A 19,154-nucleotide genomic window follows, 5' to 3' on the forward strand; every position below is an offset into this window, starting at 1 on the left:
TTTCTAAAAACTCGACCGCTGAGCGGTACTCAGCCTATTCCTCTTCTTTGTATGGAAGAGGGCCCAAGTGCTCCAATTCCTGTCACATGGACCCGAACTGCAATCCTGTGAGAGCACTCGAATGGCGATGCGTTTCTGTTATTGAAATGCAGATACAATTAGAAATTAGAAGTTAGAACTAAGTGGAAAGTTGAAACAAGAAAGATGCACATTGTACTATGTAGACTGTAGTTAAGGGTAGTGAATTACCAGCGTGGGAGCACAATTTCCATACTTCTCCCACCATGAGACAAGCTGTAGCTGAGTCTCTCGAAGCTTTCCAGTCTCTCGACCAAAGCTTCCCGTCTGGTTGCGAAAGGCCAAGAGATCATCCTCTATACATTTCAGCATGTGCACATTACCACCTGTCAAGTACCTGATTTATGTCATGAAGCCTTCATCTAGCTCCTCGTTCTCGTATTGCTCCTCATCTCGCCACAAAGGATGCAATACATGTGCTATTGCATGAATCGGCCTGTGAAACCAATCCCATCGCCGATTCCACACAGCCTTGATTTCATCAACCCTTTAGAGATCAAACCATAAGATAAAAATGGACAAAAAACAAGAGTCAAGAGTCAAGACTAATGTAAAGACTCGAGTGAAATAAAGATAAGAAGTAAAGCAAGGGTGGTCAGGACTGAGAAGACTTACTTCTTTGCTCTCAAGTAGTCTTGCTTGTCGAGAGCCTCCCCAATCTTGTCCATGTACTTGTATAAAAGGCCTGTAGTACTGCCCTCCATGTCTGTAATGCGTAACACTGTGTAGATGGGGTTGAGAGTTTGGATCAACCCCTCAACCTCTACCCACCACTCCTCTCTCATGACATCACGCACAAAAGCTCTTGCCTTGGGGCTCTCTCTCTTATCCCACTCTAGCCATTCATTTGAGTAGACATTGCATACCAACTCTCTGCGGACTCGCAGGAGTCTCTCAAGCACAATGAACATGTATGCAAATCTGGTGGCTGCAGGCTGCAATAGCTCAAGAGTGCTGTAGGCCCGATGCATGCTCAAGACTTTTGGCCTCTTCTTCACAAATCTCACCATGCTTCGTCCTGTGCGAAAGATGGCTTCAACCCATTGTATTTGACCTATGTCCTCAATCAATAAGTTGAGGCTATGTGATGCACAAGGGGTCCACACAATGGCTGGAAATTCATCCTCTAGCATAGAGCCCATAGACTTACAATTACTTCCATTATCTGTCACCACCTGCACAACATTCTTAGGCCCGATTTGCTCAATAGCCTCCCTTATATGTGTCCAAATAAATGCACCTGTAACTGTGAGACCTGGGAGGGAGGCATCAATGGCTTTCAAAAACATAGTGCCTTTGCAGCATGACACCAAAACATTGTATACATTTCTCCGGCGTACATCTGACCACCCATCACATAATATAGTGTAGCCATACTTTTTCCATGTTTCCTTCAAGGGCTCTAGTTGCACTTCTATGCATGATTTTTCCCGCTTTAGCTCGCGTGTCCGCAGAGCCTCAGATGTAGGGCCATCCCACTCGCATCCAATGCGGTTGATGGCCCTCATGGTCTTCCTCCATTGATTTGTCTTGGCCACATGAAAAGGAATGGCACACCGTATGAACATCCGAGTGAGCTCCCTAGTTGCCTCTACAATTGCTTGCTTTTGAAATCCTGCTTGGATGCTAGCCCTTTGTACAGTATTTACTGTAGGGGTGTCTTGTGAATGTGATACATCACCTGGCAAAGGAGTCCTCCTTGCATGCACACTCGACACTGAGGTAGAGGAGAAATCTGATCCTGTGTCTCTGCCTCTGGCCCTCTTTGCTACTGCTGCTTGACTTGATTCCTCTTGACCACCCATTGCTGTAGATACTTCCTCTTCGGGAATGGCCAAACGCTTACGCCTCCACATTTCAAGGCTTTCCCGAACATCTAGAGGAACAGAGGGGCATGTCCCTACATCTTTGTTTGGAACCTGAGCAAGATGGTCCTTCACACGGGTGACACTCCCCGTTTTGACCAACCCACAGTACTTGCATCTCCATTTCCTAGAGCCACCAGATCCTGCATAACCCCCCACTTGCTCCACATGCTGCCAAAAAGGATCTGGAGTCCGAGCCATGTTACCTGTGTGGTTCGAGGTCGGGAGACTCGAAGAGATTCGAGAAGTGGAGGCTGTTTTTTTGGTCCTGCAGGCTGCAGCCCCTTCTTGCTTCAGCTTGGTAGAGCTACGAGGGGCTAGGGCAAAGGTGGAGGCCGACGAGGTAGAGGGCTGAGGTGGAGGTAGATGGGTAGAGGAGGGAAGGTAGAGCAGCTCCAAACGGATGACGACACGGGCGAAACGAAGCGGGTGAAAACAGGTTTGTGGATGAGATCGACATCAGGAGGGAGAGGTTCATCCCAGAGATCCCACGGAATGAGCGTGATATGTACACCTTGCTTTATGAGGAGCTGACAGTGCCGAGCCACAACACCCGCTGCACCACCCGCTCTCAGAGGCAGAGGGGGGGATCCATCGCTTCCACTTCAGTAAAGGCAGAGGACCATGATCCTACCCTTTCTTCATCTGAGGTTGACTCTCATGAGTTGGAGGAGATACGTGACTCCATGGATGATCTTGATGAGTGATTTTTGGAGCACTTAGGTCTAGGATTTTGTCATGCCAGGCTCCAGCATTGAGCAGCTGCTGCCAGCCACATAGATATTTTTTTATCATGTTTTGTATTTACTATAGTCTATTACATATGGATTATGGATGATGGATCTTGTTTTGTATTGACTCTTTTGAGGCTTGATCCTTGAGCCTACAGTTGTCATTTCTGAATTTTGATCTATCATTTGAGTCTTTGACATTGAAATTTGAATGATTGATGTGATAATTCATAGATTTATATTGAACTTGAGCAAAGATGTATTTACTATTTTTCAAGCTTTTGTAATGTTTTTATTAATTATATATGTATGTATTAAACCCTAAAACCGAAACTCCGTTTCCCCGTTTCCTCCCGGAGGCCGAAACTCCGAAACGTCGTTTCCCGCCGTGCTCCACACCCCCGTTTCCGAAACACGTGGAAACTATGGTAGGGCCCTTGCTCAGTGCTATACTAAGAAACTTAACTCAAAAAACTACCTCAAAATCCAAAGCTCAGAATTCCTGAGATAATAGGAGATGTGATCAACTATGATCTATGATCATGATGCCATGGTAGGGGGTGTGGTCTCTGTGATCTGGACCATAGCGAGAGTGACTCCTCGCCCCTGCCAACCCCCTCTGAGCAACATCGAGACAAGCTGGACCTCCATTGTGCATTCTCTGGTCAATCTCTGCACCATGCATGGTCTGTGTGTCTATGTCTCCATAACTCCACGTCTCTTCCCGCTAGTCCACTCTGGCCTCATATTAGCTAGCTAGCCCCTCCACTTCATTATGTTTTCGGCACTGACTCAAGTGTATAGAAATGTCTAGTCTATCTCAATCTCATGCGTCATCATCACCTCCAACTGTCTGATTCATCTTAATAGAATCTCTTTATGTCACCGCATCTCAATCACCTATTCCCAAACCTGATCATCAAAGTGGATCAACCAAGAGAGTGGTGGCCCAAACCGTGCCCCTCCAGAAAAAGACAATGATATCATCCACAGATCCCATCAGCCACTGGCAAGTACATAAAAAATGTTACTCTATCTCCACCTCCTCCAATGTGCGTAGCCTACAGATCCGTTGCTCTTTAGGTGTGCCTGCGGCTCTCCCTGACATCCTCAATGATGGGACAAGACCACATCTGCCTAATGGTAATCCTCAATGCGTATGAGACTCATCGGTCCTCCATGCACTAGGATCTGACAATACTGCATCCTCTGATACTCTCAATAAGTGATCATGACAAAACTAGAGCTTGATGGGGAACTCTTGATTCCTTCCCCCAAGCTTCGTGACGTATAGAGCTCAAGTAGACCTAGCCGTATGATAGGGTTGATCTCATCTCACACAACTCTGGGGGATGGAGCATCCAAGCCATACTGAAAGGGAGAGAGAATCCATCTAAATACCTCGACTGAAAAACCATTTCGACATGTGTGCATACCAGTCCGTGTTAACCTCCTCTGTCTGCTAGTCATTTGGATGACCATGGTGCCAATCTCGGTAGCCTCCAGCTAGGCAAAAACCGAAATGATAGCATCAATCTAGAGTATGTCATGGCGAGCTGTGCCTGTACTATACGATGAGGGATTCATGCCCATAATCCTCTCAAATCTCCTCAATCTGTTGTTGAGATAAATCACTCCCCCAGAAGGATACTGGATACAAGGTTGTCGGCCTCACTATTGTATTAAATAGCTGCCCCTTCGTGGGGGGATCCTGGAGGTGTGCTTGGAAGCACTGCCACTCTAGTTGGGTTAGAGCCCCCCGACCTCGTGTAAGTCGTGCCCCGGCAGCATCAATCATCATGAAAACTGGTGCCATGAAGACTTCCCTAGGTAAGTGTAGGACTAAATAGTCTCAACCGGCTCCCTCGATAAGGGCTCTTATTCTATGAACTCTTAAAAAGAGGGATCAATGGCCTCTTTTGAAAAGTTATGTAAGACACACCTTCAATCAGGCTTACACTTCGATCTCTCTTTCTATGGAAAGAATTAAAAACATTGTTAGACATAAGACTTCAAATGGGAGCATAGCAGCCTTGGATTGTAGCAGAGCTAGGGGATTCGCTTCTAGTGTGTCTTCCTCTTCATGCTCTCCTGCTTCCCATCTTCTTCCAATAACATTATAAATTGACAACCATTAAACACATCATAACTGGCGACAATGAGGAACTGAGAAAGACATAAATACACTAGAACACCTTATCGCACTTTTGAACAGATTCTTTACACGGCTCCCTCCATAAGGGCTCTTATTCTATGAACTCTTAAAAGGAGGGATCAATGGCCTCTTTTGAAAAGTTACGTAAGACACACCTTCAATCAGGCTTACACTTCAATGTCTCTTTCTATGGAAAGAATTAAAAACATTGTTAGACATAAGACTTCAAATGGGAGCATAGCAGCCTTGGATTGTAGCAGAGCTAGGGGATTCGCTTCTAGTGTCTTCCTCTTCATGCTCTCCTGCTTCCCATCCTCTTCCAATAACATTATAAATTGACAACCATTTAACACATCGTAACTGACCCAGACACTGCGGTAAATAGCAGCACTTTGGAACTGAGAAAGACCTAAATACACTAGAATCCTCTAAGGGAGAGGAAACAGAACACCTTATCACACTTTTGAACAGATTCTTTACAGATGCAAGGGGCTTGTCACTAAAGCATTAGAGAAACAGGGGGCAGAAAAACCATTGTCTACAATAGCAGGTGGAATTCAATTCAAAACAAAGAAACGATCCCCCAAACATCGACTCGGATGGTGAGATAAATTAATCCCATTGCCTATTACCACTGGGACTGCAAAGGTCAGAGAATTCCAAATCTCGAAGAACTAGCCTGATCTTATGAATAGCTCCACCAGAACAGATGGGCCAAAAGCTGAGGTGTACCTTAATATGCGGACAGATAACTGGTCACTAAAGATTAAAGGCTCCAAGACTGTACCAAGCCTTCTAAGATACATTATTGAAAGAATTACATCTCTTCTACCGTAAAAATAAATCCACATGGACATGTCTTTGTTCGTACGCCACTTTTTTCATCAAAACACTGATTCTGCTCTGGGAATGTGTGTTCGTGATTCTTTTGCTCTATGTGAGTGGACTTAATCTGACAACTAGTAATATCATCCTGATATCCAGAGTACTGGGTGTCTAATGGTAGAGACCTCAGTGATGAAATCAGGTGGTCCTTCTCCGCTGAACTATGTGGAACTTTCCAAGCTGAAGCAGCAGAAAAGTCATAAGTATCCTGCAAGCGCTGCCTTGTGGCAATAGATCGCAATAATTGGTACCATCTTGCAATGGCTTGCCTCTCTCTCTTTCTTTCAACATCAGCAGTTCTCCTTTGTTCTTCCTCAGCATAGGCCTGTGGTCATAGCATGCAAGTCTTTAGTAGAACAGGTGCTGGGACATCTCGTGATAATGGTGAAAATCAATGAAAACGTAGCACCTGCTGAAATTTTCACAAATAAAGCTACGGTGTGCTGTAACAAAGCACGCTTCTGATTGTCATAAAAATGATTCACTGCGTATTAAACCAAACATACATATATGTACCTCTAACAAAACATTCTCATACTCTTCACAAATGACAATGCCTTCAAAGACTGGAATGGATCTCCCGTTCCGAATCTCGAATCCAACCATTGCTGGTGCAAAATCAATCCCAAGCTTTTTTGCAATTGGAAGTATCCGTGGCAGAGGAATGTGTATAGTACCGTATGGCAGACACTTCTCAGACCACACTTCAATATTTCCTCTCTCATTCTGCAAGAAAACATCCAAATACTTTTAAAAGGATTTGCAGCTAAACAATTTAATCTGATTTTGAAACGTCTGCACATTCATAGAAAACAAAGACTGCATTCATCAATAAAAAGATAGGTTATTTCCTAAAATTTGAAGAAAATTCTTGGTATACAGTAGCTGCTTTGTATACTGAAAACTCTCTCTCTCTCTCTCTCTCTCTCTCTCTCCCTCACACACACACACACACACACACACACACATGAATGATGTGTGTGATATGCACAATAGTTGTGTGCGTGCGTGCGTGTGTGTGTGTACAGATTACTGACAATATCTCCAATGCTTTGCTTGCAATTGAGTATGCCAAATATTCTAAACAAGATGTTCTCATTCTGCAAGTGGACATTGCCAAAGCATTTGATACTGTCCATTGGGATTTTATTTCTCAGACCATGCATAAATTAGGATTTGGCCCTCGGCTGGTCCATATTATTTACTGGTTCTATTCTCATGCCACTGCGCAGTGTTTGCTTGGTGGTGGGTTGTCAAGAGCATGGACTATAACCCACTCAGTGAGACACGGTTGCCCTCTTAGTTCGCTATTGTATGCCATTGCTACTCATCCGTTATTGTTGCATATGGACCATCTTGCAGATACAGGGCAGCTTCATGGCTTGCAAATTCCAGGGGCACAGCCGTTTCTTGCACAAGCATATGCTGATGATTCATATTTCATGCCCAGGAATTCTCAAAGTGACCTCTCTCATTTGATGCATACCCTGAATGATTTTGGCATAGCTGCTGGACTGCATATTAACTTTCAGAAATCGAATCTTCTAGCATTGAAAGAAGCTGATTGGCATGCACTTCTCTGGCCAGGCCACATCCTCCCTTCCCATACTCTTGTGAGGCATTTAGGGAATCCCATTGGCTGGAATATTACCCCTCAACAACAGCTCAAATGGGTGCTTCAAAAGATCAACAAGAAGCTGGAATAGTGGCATTTGTCCACTCGGCCTCTACATGTTCGACTTCGGATAGTACAGTCTATCATTATTGTTGGAGATAAGTGCACACTAAGTGTACTATTTCCTAGTCTACAATAGTCTAAGTCTAAGTCTAAGTCTAAGTCTAGTCTTTATGTCTTGAGTATGTGCCATGTGGCACTTCTACAATTATCCCATGAGCACTCTTGCTTTATGTCTTGTACTTTGGCCCATATATTCAATGGGTCACATCATTGTAAACTATCAGTCTACCTTGTGTCTTGTCTACACTCTTCTCAAGGTATTTCTTATCTTTCAGTCTTGTCATCTCATTTCTAGTTTCTAGTTCTAGTTCTTTCTTCCATATTCCAACATGGTATCAGAGCATGTAGATTCCCTCTCCTCTCCTCTCACTCTGCTGCAGCCATAGCTTTGTCTTCTCCTTTCAATTTACCTCTCCCTCCGGCATCTCTCTCTTCAGCCTCTCGTGGCACCTCTACCTCTGCACCGTCCTCTTCTACGCTTCTACTGGCCGCCTCTTCTCCGAGATCTGCCCTCTTTCTGCCCCGCCATTGCGCTCCAGATTTGCGCGACTCTGCTGCATGTACGCCTGCTCCAAATCTCTGTGCCAGATCTGCGCTTCAGATCTGTGCAGCTCAGCCACAGATCTGAGCGCCAGATCTGCGCAGCACTCTGCTGTCACGACAGATCTAGCACCCGTTCCTGCTATCCGTACAGCTCTGCGCCGTCATCCGTATGTCGGACAGATCCGTACAGTTCTACGCCGTCGTCCGTACTCTGCACGACATCCGTATGTCGTCCGTACTCTGCACGACATCCATACGTCGGCCGTACTCCGTACTCTGCTCGCTGTCCGTACAGTCCGTACGATTGTACAGAATCCGTACCTACACAAGTTGACGACTTCTCCAGCTCCATCTTCACGGAGATATGCATCCTTTTTACACTTCTACTTCTGCCCGAGATTAAGGTACTGAGCTTTTGCCTCTTTCAGTTTGCTGAACAGTCTCTCCTTTTTTGCTGGTTCCTCCTGCTTCGATGGGCTGTCATATGCTATGGCCCTGACAAAGTGGTGAGAGAACCGGCTTCTGGGATCTCTTCCTCTCATTTATTTCTGCAATATTGTAAGGGAATAGACACTGCCCTTGCATCCTAGCAAGAGGTAAGACCTTCCCACATGGCATCTTCCTCTCATTCTCTCATATCTATCGACAAATTCAATGGGTCCAACTTTCATACTTGGCAGATCAAAATCAAGTGCCATCTTATGAAAGAAGGCCTTTGCGACATTGTTCACCGTGATGCTCCCGAAGGTCCATCTGAGCAAGTTGTCGCTGCCAAGAACGACAAAGCCTATGCTATCATATTGCTCGGCCTTGGAGATGATTACATTCATCACATCTCCGACATACAGTCTGCTCCTCAAGCATGGATCACTTTGGATACTCCTTTTGGAGCCCGATCTAAAAACTCTAAGATTGCACTTATGATCTCATTCTTTGATCTACATATGCAGGAAGGAGCTACTATATCCTCTCATGTCAATTATCTTCGCAGTCTTATGGTTCAGCTTGCGTCAGTCAAGTCTCCCATTTCCGAAGATATTGCTATTGCTGTGCTTCTCAAATGCTTACCTGACTCCTATGCTACTCTTCTCACTACCTTCAAGTATCATAATAATCCTTCTCTTGAGGGTATCATCAATGCTCTCCAAGAGGAAGAAAGAACTCAACAACGAAAGGTAACTAACACTGCATTTTTAGCAAAGAAAGGAAGTTCTAAGGTAAGAAAGCCTTGCACCCATTGTGGCAAAACTAATCATGTGGAGAAGGACTGTTTCAAGGCTCATCCATGCACCATTTGTGGCCGTGATAATCACCAAGAGAGGGACTGCTACTCCAAAACCTCTACATCAGCTCCTGCATCTACCTCCGCCCATGTTGCTGCAACATCTCCATCAACTGATCCTGCTGTTCCTTCCTCACATGATGAGAAGTGGGCTTTCTGATTACTTCTATGTCTTGTCTACCACCTTGACCACCGATGATGTAGGTCAAGGGGTTCTAGTGTCTTAGTCTTTCTATTTGTCTACAGTCAGTCTTCTGTCTATCTAGTCTTGTCTGTCTGTCTATTTGTCTATCAATCTGATTGTGTTTTAGATCCATCTTGTCCCTACCCTTGTGGACCCATATGAGGATATCACTTGAGGAGGGGTGTCTCAGGATCTTTTGTCTGTCATGTCTTCTATCTTGTCTCTCAGTCTATCAGTCTTTATGTCTGTCTTCTAGTCTTGTCTTTCTGTCTTACTCCTAGTGTCCACTTAAGGAGGGTGTTGGAGATAACTGCACACTAAGTGTACTATTTCCTAGTCTACAATAGTCTAAGTCTAGTCTTTATGTCTTGAGTATGTGCCATGTGGCACTTCTACAATTATCCCATAAGCACTCTTGCTTTATGTCTTGTACTTTGGCCCATATATTCAATGGGTCACATCATTGTAAACTATCAGTCTACCTTGTGTCTTGTCTACACTCTTCTCAAGGTATTTCTTATCTTTCAGTCTTGTCATCTCATTTCTAGTTTCTAGTTCTAGTTCTTTCTTCCATATTCCAACAATTATGGCATACGTGCAATTTTATTTGCCTCTTCTTCCCTGGCCTTTTAAGCATTTGGCTTCCTATATGTCCTAGGCTATGGAGATATTTTGGAAAAGCAAATCTCACAAAAAGGCTTTGCGACTACTTCCCATGCAGTCTGTTTGTTCTCCTAAGACTCATGGGGGACTGAATATTCTCAATCTTCAATTTCATATGTTGGCAAGAAAGAGCACTATGATTGCTGATTTTTTTCAGCAAAAACAGCCATGGGCTATTATGTTGGCAGCTATGTGTGGAAACATGACATCCCATGCATATGGGCATTGGATTACAGATCACTGGGAAGCAGTCATGACCACATTTCAGGGAAAAATTCCTGGTTGTCCTGTTTCTACTGCTTTTATTCATGATTGGAAGAGAATTCTCTCTTATGCTAAATGGACAGGTGCTTCTTCCCATCATGGTAATTCTTTTCACCTGGAAAGCATCCATTGGAGCAAGGTGTTTGAATCGCCTCTCGCTTTAAAGGCATAAGATTTGTCGGAGATGTTGTGGATCAACATGGTTATGTGCTTTCATTTCCACAAGCTTGCAGGACATTCCCCTTGGCTCTGCATCATAGGCCCATTTGGAGAATATTTACAACTATGTTGCAGCCATTGGTTCCTATTCCTCCACTGTTTGTACAGGACAGATTGCTGGACTCGAATCTGACTTCCTTATCCCCTGCTACCTGTTCGCTTTCAATGCATAATCTGGCCTCCTCGATGGTCTACAGATTTCTTCTTCCACCGCCATGGATTGATAAGCATGCCAACACTCTTTGGAATTTGGATAGGCCTTTATCTTGGTGGCAATCACGACTCAAGAAAATTTGGAAAGCCAAATTGCCATTGAAACAGAGGCTTTTCTTTTGGAGATGTATAGTGGGAGCTTTTTCCATTGGGGTGAAATTGGCAGCACGCCGCATTGCTTCCCCTTCTTGCCCCTGTTGCTCTCATCACCGAGAGACAGTTCCCCATTTGTTATGGTCTTGCCCGCACTCTCGGATATTGATCGCTCATGTTTCTCATTTGCTGCGGCTTCGGTTTTCCTCTATCAGATTCGGGAAACTCTTATGGATGTTTGGATGCTTCTCATCTCAGATGTCTCCATTCCTCCTTTTCTTTCACTGGACTCGTTTTTGGGTACTATGGACTATGACTATTTGGACACAGAGATTGCATTCTAGGATGGAACAACAGTTTCCTCAGGCATATGCTTTCTTCAGAATGTCTCTCAAGCAATCTTTATATGATAGTTATACTGCCAGGGACTTGGATGCTACTAGCCTTGAAGTGTTTTCTGACTGTTTTTGAGTTCTTCCATTAGGCTCTCTTTTGGAGGCTAATGTCATGTACATTGATCTCATGTTAATAATATAGTTACGGGTTTCACAAAAAAAAGTGTGTGTGTGTGTGTGTTCTCAAATACATATTCCCCGCCCAAAGCTTACATACCTTTGGTACAATCCCACCAATGGCAGGTGGGGGCTGCCATGGCTCAGTTTGCCACTTTCCAAACAACAAAGTCATAGGAGCTTCCCTAGGAATCTCATCAACCAAAGAAATAGATTCATCTATGACCTGTTTCTTTGCCAAACGGGGTGTTTTTACAATCTGCAAAACAAAAACGGAATTTGCAGCTTTATTAGCACTCTAGGCCTTGCCAAATAAAGAACTTACATGAACAGGATCATGAATATGAAGAAACTGGGACTCACCATGTAATTATCCTAAAGACGTCAATCTGAAAATTAATATGGAGAAACAAAGCATGTGGGGGACTAATCATGTGATTATCCCAAAGACTTGCACTCTATCTAATGGTAGTGCCCTAAAAAGTTGATCAGAACTCCACATCCCAAGATTTGTACAATTTTGACATAAAATGCATGGACCAATTTGAAAGTATTACTGAGATACAAAGCACAAGGCCACAAACCTTAGCTGGAATTTCATCAACCCTTACTCTGAGCCCATCCCGGAGCCATCGTTCAGCTGTATGCAAATTCTGCACACATGTGCGAGGAAAAACAGGTTGTCCTGCACAGTATCCCAAAATAGGACCCCTTGGGTGCAGTGTTTGATACTTTGCAAGCCATTTTTCTAAAACATAAAGGTGATGATTCTTGTAAGCCTGAAAAAGTCAACAAAAGGAACATAAGATGAAATAAACTGATGCAACAATTCAGTCAGATATTGCACTGAACAATACCGAGGGACATGATTTAGCAAGAAAAATGTCAACTTAATACAACACAAGACACGTTTTGACTAAACCCCCACTTGAAATGCTTTGCAAGTAGCTGAAAGGCCACACACAAATGGAAATCACTCGTATATAAATAATTGTAGTCTGTCACGCACACTCGTATCCATTGTGAAAGGGTTAAGACGAGCAAGGATTTTGTGTATCAACGACCTTGCTGCTGCAACAAAACGGGTCTTTTTGCAAAGGGGAAAGCGGAGGCGGGGGCGGGGGGCAATTGTGGCAGTCTCATCGATAGATTCTCATTGAGGCCCTCAAAGACCAAGTTATCTCTAGCACCCAGTACCAATCTACGGAATTGAAAGACTGGATGCACCCGAAATTTGTCAGGTAATTGCAACTTGCAAGCCACGTCCTTAATCTTGTGAAGGATCATGAACGGGCCACAATAGCAATGAGATATCTTGTATACCTTGCCAGTGCATATTACCTGAGAATCTTTTCAAATTCTCAAGCAAACCTACTGACCCTTTGAGAGAACTCAAGGTGTCACAAGAAACGTTTCTAGAAACGCGTTTCTAGATTTTACAGGCGTTTCATCTAGAAACGCCTAAAAATACTATATTTTATAGAAGTTATATATACTTCATAAATAATTGTCTTCAGATTCTCTCTCTCTCTCTCTCTCAAAAGAGCTCTCAGATATCCATATTGTGCACACAATGCACACACATATTACACAGTTGAAAGAGTAAAAAGATGCGTCACGTAGCCTATAGATTGAGGTTTACAAAGACATAGATCTTCCAGTTTACAAATTACTATTAACTAATTAGTTGCAAGTGCATATGGCTGCTAGCATATGCCATGGCCCATAGTTCAAACAATAAACTTTTAACTTTATAATTCAAATTTCAGAATCAAATTTCAAGATTCAAGATTCAAGATTCAAGATTCAAAATATAACAAAATGTATTATGTATTACTGTTTACATCATACATGTAACATGCCATAATGATATACTGGTAACTGTATGGTGTAGACTGTATACATAATCAAAGCCCGTCGCCTGCAAGCCAGCTGCTAACAACTGCAGTGTACACAGTACACTCTACAGTCTAGTCTCGACTCTCTAGAGCTAGGGACCGCTGCCCTCTCCAAGATCTGCTGCCTCATCACTGTCATCATCAGCACTGGAATCAACAGATGGATCTACATCCTCTGTGGAGGAAGAGGAAGTGCCACCCTCGAACCAAGTAGGGGCTCGCAACTGATCTGAGTCCTCTGAGTCCGCACTGTCTACCAATGTCGCCTCCTCCTCTAGCTCATCTCTGCCTCGACATCCTCGGGATGACGATGCAAGAACAGATACCTGTGATCCCCCTCGTGAGGCTCATGCTCGACGTTGATAACCATGAATCTGGGGTGTCCCTGTATCCTCTGCAACAGTAGCAGACGTACTCGTGGTACACGGCTCGAGCCATCGAACGTGTCTGACATCAGAATCGAAGCATATCCTGTCGTAGAAACTCGTAAGCATCGTCATTCTCTCAACTGTGCTGGATGATGGACATGTCGACAGGTTTTAGCTTGATCTTGTCAGGATTGACTTGCTTGGGCTTCCACTCGATGCTATCGGTACCATCTGCAGACCTGTACTTCTCAAGTAGACGTAGGTTAGCATTGACATATACCAACCTATTGAGCTGCTCCACGCTCAACCTGACATAGTTTACAAAGCATAAAGAAGTCAATTCTCACGACTTAAGAATTGTTTTTCAAAATGTTACAAGCTTGACGCTATACTATATAGCCTATAAATAAGAACTATAAGAAGTTAGAACTTACTTGTTTATCTTCCTGGTGTGTATGTCTGCACATATGCTCCATATCCTCTTAGCTGGACCTGATGTGCAATCTTGCGAAAGGATGCGGAGAGCTAAGTTCTGCAATGAGGGATTCAAAATCCCAAATTTCTCCCACCAAGTAAGAGCCAACAGCCTGTTGTCTCTTTCCTTGGCAGTTGCATTGGCAGTTGCACAGGAGAAATGACCCATGTCATTGCGGAACTCCACGTATTGGGTCCATCCGTTCACAAGCACCCGATCACTCCATTTAGCATGCTCCTTCCACGAGGGATGGAGCATATGTGCAACAGTGTGGATTGGCCTATGAAACCAATCCCATCTCTTCCTCCAAATTCCTAATATGTCATCCTTTCTGAAAATTTACCAAAAGGAATCAAGTTAGAGGCTAGAGCTAGGAGAACTGAGTATTAAACTTACAAGTTTCAACTTATATGTACCTACTCTGGTTGAGGATCTCAATAGGACAATCCTCCGTTGCTTTTCGAAGCTTCAACATGAACTCGTATAGCAAGCCCATAGTACAACCCTCATGGTCAAAGAGTCGAAGCACAAAGTACAAGGGCTCTATGGACATCTGAATGCAAAGGGGCCAATCTGAACTGGTCATCATGCGACGACCGCTCTCTTTGGTCTTAACCATCCTACAAATGATAAAGTTTAAACAAATTTAAACAATGAATAATTTGAGAAATTGATCTTTGAATTATGAAAATTGAGTCATGATTCATGAATCATACCTGCTAAGAACCAGGAAGATGTAGCCAAAGCGTGTCTTTGAGGGTCTCATAAGCTCCCACTTACACTCCCTTCTAAATAGGGCTAGTGCATGTGGCTTACGAGTGATATAAGTCACTAGCTGCATTGCTTTTTCGACCACACTAGACACCCAAGACAGCTTTCCAATATCCTCCATCATCAAATCAAGAGAGTGTGAGGCACAAGGTGTCCATACTATCTTGGGATACTTCTTCTCAAGAAGACTTCCCATTCTCTTGCAGTTGGAGCCATTATCGGTGATGACTTGCACCACATTGTCCTCACCAACCTCCTTGATGGCTGCCTCAATATGACTCCATATCCACTCTCCGGTGATGTGAAGGCCGGCATGTGAGGCATCAACCACCCTCAAGAATATGCTTCCCACACAACTAGTGACCAAGATATTAATCATGTGTCTCCTCTTCGTGTCACTCCATCCATCGGAGTCTATGGTGCATCCATACCGACTCCAAGCTTCATTGAGTCCCTCCATGTCTTTCTTGATTAATCCCACCTGCTTCTTTAAACGTGTGGTGCGGAGAGTCTCAGAACTAGCAGGTGTAAGGGATGATGCTCCTGCTCTACCAGCAGCTACAAGTGCATGATAAAACTTCTTGTAGGCAGGTCCTTGCAACATTGAAGGGAATATTGCAAGCGTAGAAAAACTACTCCTTTGCAATTGCAGCCTCTTGCTTCAGGCATGGTGCCCAAGCAGCCTGTATAGGAGTAACTCTCAGAGTGATAGCTGCTGGACCACGCGGCCTCTTGGCAGGAGGCCGTGGAGGAGCTAATGGCATAGCGGACAGCCCAACTGATACGGATGCCGATGGAGTGGTGCCATGTAGAGGCTGAGTAGAGGCAATCCCATTAACTTGTGATGTTGATATAGATGGAGTATACCCATGCCCCTCCTGCTGTGAGTGAGAACACTCCACATTCCCGGTATCTGACTGGGATGATGTGAGAGTGACGGTTGCCTCTATGCCCAACTTCTGCTGCTCAACCAACACATTAGCTTGAAGAACTTGATCTGTGATCATGGGATGGAGGAGGGATCGAATCTCAGCAAATTTGGATGAGGTACCTCCATATGCCAAGAAGATCCCCTCTGGAATGGCATGGCAAGCACTCTTACCCTGACCTCCGATCCTTAAAAAATGTGCTCGAACTCGAGGGGCAGATCCCGTTAAAGTGTCACCACAAAACTTGCATACTAACCTCCTCGTGCCAGATGTGCCATATCTCTTTATAAAAACGGTATCCTGCCATACATCCCGTTTTGTGCTTCCACTCGGTCCACCTGCACATCTTGAGGCCATGGTATGGGAGTAGAGAGTAGAGTAGAGTAGATTGTAGAGGGTAGACCGTAGAGGGTAGAATCTAGACTCTAGAGTAGAGGGTAGAGTAGAGAGTAGAGGCTAGAGGAGAGTAGAGGGTAGAGTAGAGGGTAGAGTAGAGTAGAGTAGAGTAGAGGGTAGGGTAGAGTAGATGGTAGAGGGTAGACCGTAGAGGAAAGTAGAGGGTCGACCGTAGAGACTAGAGTAGAGGGTAGAGTAGAGTAGAGTAGAGGGTAGAGTAGAGAGTAGAGAGTAGAGGAGAGTAGAGGGTAGAGTAGAAGGTAGAGTAGAGGGTAGAGTAGATGGTAGGCACTGGGAGCAAGGCAACCAATGGAGCGGCGCGGGAGAGGAGCGAAAAAACGAAAATGGCGGCCAAATTCAGAAAGAAACCCGTCGCGGCGGGATTTTTGACAGCCAGACGTTTCGCCCTAACAACCAATTTCGGGCGTTTCTAAGAAACGTTTCGTCTAGAAATGTTTCTTCGCGTTTCGGTGCCCCGAAACGCGTTTTTTGGTGACACTGACCGCTTCTAAATAGCATAAAAATGTGCTCTATCCTGAGTACTTTGTATGCTTTCCCTTGCAAACTGCAACATACCTTATTGCAATTGCAACCAAGCAGCAAAACTCACCTTGACATTCTGTAGGCCAACTCCCCAAAGGTTTGTAGGTGTGGGCTATCCATAGGTGCCACTTATTCCTTGGTATGTGCCTTGTAGGCCTAGTTATAGTCAGTTAGGTCTGTTGGTACAGTTAGTACATGTACCACCTAGGTCAATTAGGACACGTAGTCCAGTTAGGGCATTTAGCCCTAGAATTTTGTTATGTTGGCTCTCTCTTGAGCCTCCACTCTCAGTTTGCAGAAATTCATTACAGCATCTCGTTTTACTCCTTACCTCCAATTTTGAGCTTCCATTGCTTGCCTAGCCTACAGTGGTATCAGAGTAGGTCAGGAATCCATTCCCTCAGCCATTGACATCTTTCCTAAGCTGTTTGGCAGCCTCATGAGCCCTCATTCCTGCTGGTCTTGGTGGTTTCTACACACACATGAATGTTTGAGGCCTTTCCAAGCTTTTCCATCTCGAAAACTTCGCATTTGGCACGTGGAGTTTGCATTTTGGAGCACTTGCTGCAAAGAAGGAGCTTTTTTGACTCATTTTCTATCTGCTGCAAGCAATTTCACCTCACACGTGTGGAGTCCTGCTGTTGTAGGAAATCCGTACAACTGTATGGACATGCACAGAAAGAATTTATGACCTGTACGGAACCATTACCGCTAGCGTGGATCTGTACAGACTTGTTAGAGCCCTCACAATTGCAGTAAGGACCTGTCAAACCTGCATTTAATGCAGTACAGCATTTGTAAGGACCTGACAGCGAGCATTTAGTGCTGTACGGCAACTGTGCAGACCTGACAGTAGGATGCAGTATGGACCTGTACGGAAATCTCAAGACTCACGCTGCAATTTTGTAGGTGCAGCCACTGTACTGTACATTTAATGCTGCACAGACCTGTCTCGGAGAGCATGCCAGCCATTTGAAGCCTTTTATCAGCACAGTTCTTCATTTCGAGGCTCGTGCTTGGCGTTTGGAGATATTTGGAGGTTGTTGAAGCAATCCGGAGTCCACTCCTTGAACCTCAGCCAGGGGGCAGCAGAAGATATGGCCAGCAAGGAATGGCCGAGCCTCTCCTCGAAGTCTCCCCCCTCAACCCCAATCATTTCAGGCAACAGGTCCCAATACGCCACCGTTGCAGCTATGACACCCTCTCCGTATGCACATACATACCTACGAGGAGGTCTGGACCGACCCATCATTGGGCACCATGAACAGATTTTTTATCTACAAGAGTAGGTAAGAGAGTTAAAGATGCAATTGGCAGATGCGGTAGCTAGAATTCAGGTTCTAGAAGGACCTGGCAAGCAGGCAGTCATCAATGAGGTTGTAAAATCTTACAAGGCTTCCCCCCCTACCCCCCAGCTAGTCTCCACAGTCAAAGACCTAGTTCACACTGAAGTACAGACCGCAAAGAAGGAAGTGATTGAGGAGTTCGATGCAAAGGTTAACAAGGCTAACATTTAGGAAGAGATTGAAGAACATGCAGCTAGGCATGATAATGCTTTGAAGATTAGAATAGGGGGACTCCCCGAAGGATGGTGGAAAGAGGACTCTTTCAGCAACACCTTAGCACATATCAAAGCAACCATGCCTAATATTGATTGGATAGTTGATAAGGATCATGCTCTTGATGATGACGATGAACCCAGAGCAACTCGTATCTTACAGTCTAAAGGTCATGCTATCATTACGCTTAACTCACGGGATCTACGAGCCAAGCTTCTCCAACAATCCTACAAGTTGAAAGGAACTAAGATATGGATAGCTGAAGAACTTACACGAGATCAATTATAAAATAAGGCAGTGGAATTAGCTAAGGTCAAGGCTGCAAGGAATGATGGAAAATGGGCAATGTACCGTGAGAGCGTAGCACTCATTAAAGAGTTTAAATCCAAGCCAAAAGACTCTCAGTCTTAAATTGATGTATGGCCGATTATGTTTCTTTCCAAGTCATAATGTAGGTACTCTAAATAAATGGAGCTGCTTTATGCACTCCCTGGGAGCTACCCTCCCTAAGCTAATGTACTAATTGGTTTTCATGTTGTCCCATAGACTTCTTGGTCTTCCGTGGACGTTAATAGACTTTCTTTCTTTCTTTCTTTCTCATTTTCACCTCTCCTCCAAGGTCTCTCTGCTCGCATCATTGGGTAAGCCGTTGTTGCATTGGTTCTTTTCAATTTTTTCTTCATTTGCATCTTGGAAAGGCTCCATGTTGCCTTGGAAGGGCTCATGTTGCCTTTTGGGGATTTTCTTGCAATAGGTGAACCTTGGGACGGCAAATTCTTTTGCAATGATA

The 19,154-nt window shown here is 44.3% G+C and overlaps 1 protein-coding gene and 1 pseudogene across 3 annotated transcripts in view; both read right to left on the reverse strand.

Annotated features, from left to right (window-relative positions):
* Positions 1-231: 231 nt before the first annotated feature.
* LOC147892251 (uncharacterized) lies at positions 232-2,144 on the reverse strand (annotated as a pseudogene).
* A 3,173-nt stretch (positions 2,145-5,317) lies between these two features.
* The window catches only part of RAD4 (DNA repair protein Rad4 family), a 122,335-nt gene continuing 108,498 nt past the window's right edge, over positions 5,318-19,154 (reverse strand). For all 3 annotated transcript variants that reach the window (XM_087388130.1, XM_087388129.1, XM_087388131.1), the window contains 4 exons: positions 12,010-12,204; positions 11,526-11,684; positions 6,231-6,440; positions 5,318-6,039 (listed from right to left, as the gene is read on the reverse strand). In XM_087388130.1, coding sequence (XP_087244256.1) covers positions 5,647-6,039; positions 6,231-6,440; positions 11,526-11,684; positions 12,010-12,204 — 957 coding nt within the window. In that variant the 3' untranslated portion in view covers positions 5,318-5,646. The remainder of the gene's footprint in view (positions 6,040-6,230; positions 6,441-11,525; positions 11,685-12,009; positions 12,205-19,154) is intronic.

The sequence above is a fragment of the Dipteris shenzhenensis genome, chromosome 17 (genome assembly GCF_047967505.1).
Source record: "Dipteris shenzhenensis isolate YYH24624 ecotype China chromosome 17, Dip_SZ_1.0, whole genome shotgun sequence".
In the NCBI taxonomy this organism is placed as follows: Eukaryota; Viridiplantae; Streptophyta; class Polypodiopsida; order Gleicheniales; family Dipteridaceae; genus Dipteris; species Dipteris shenzhenensis.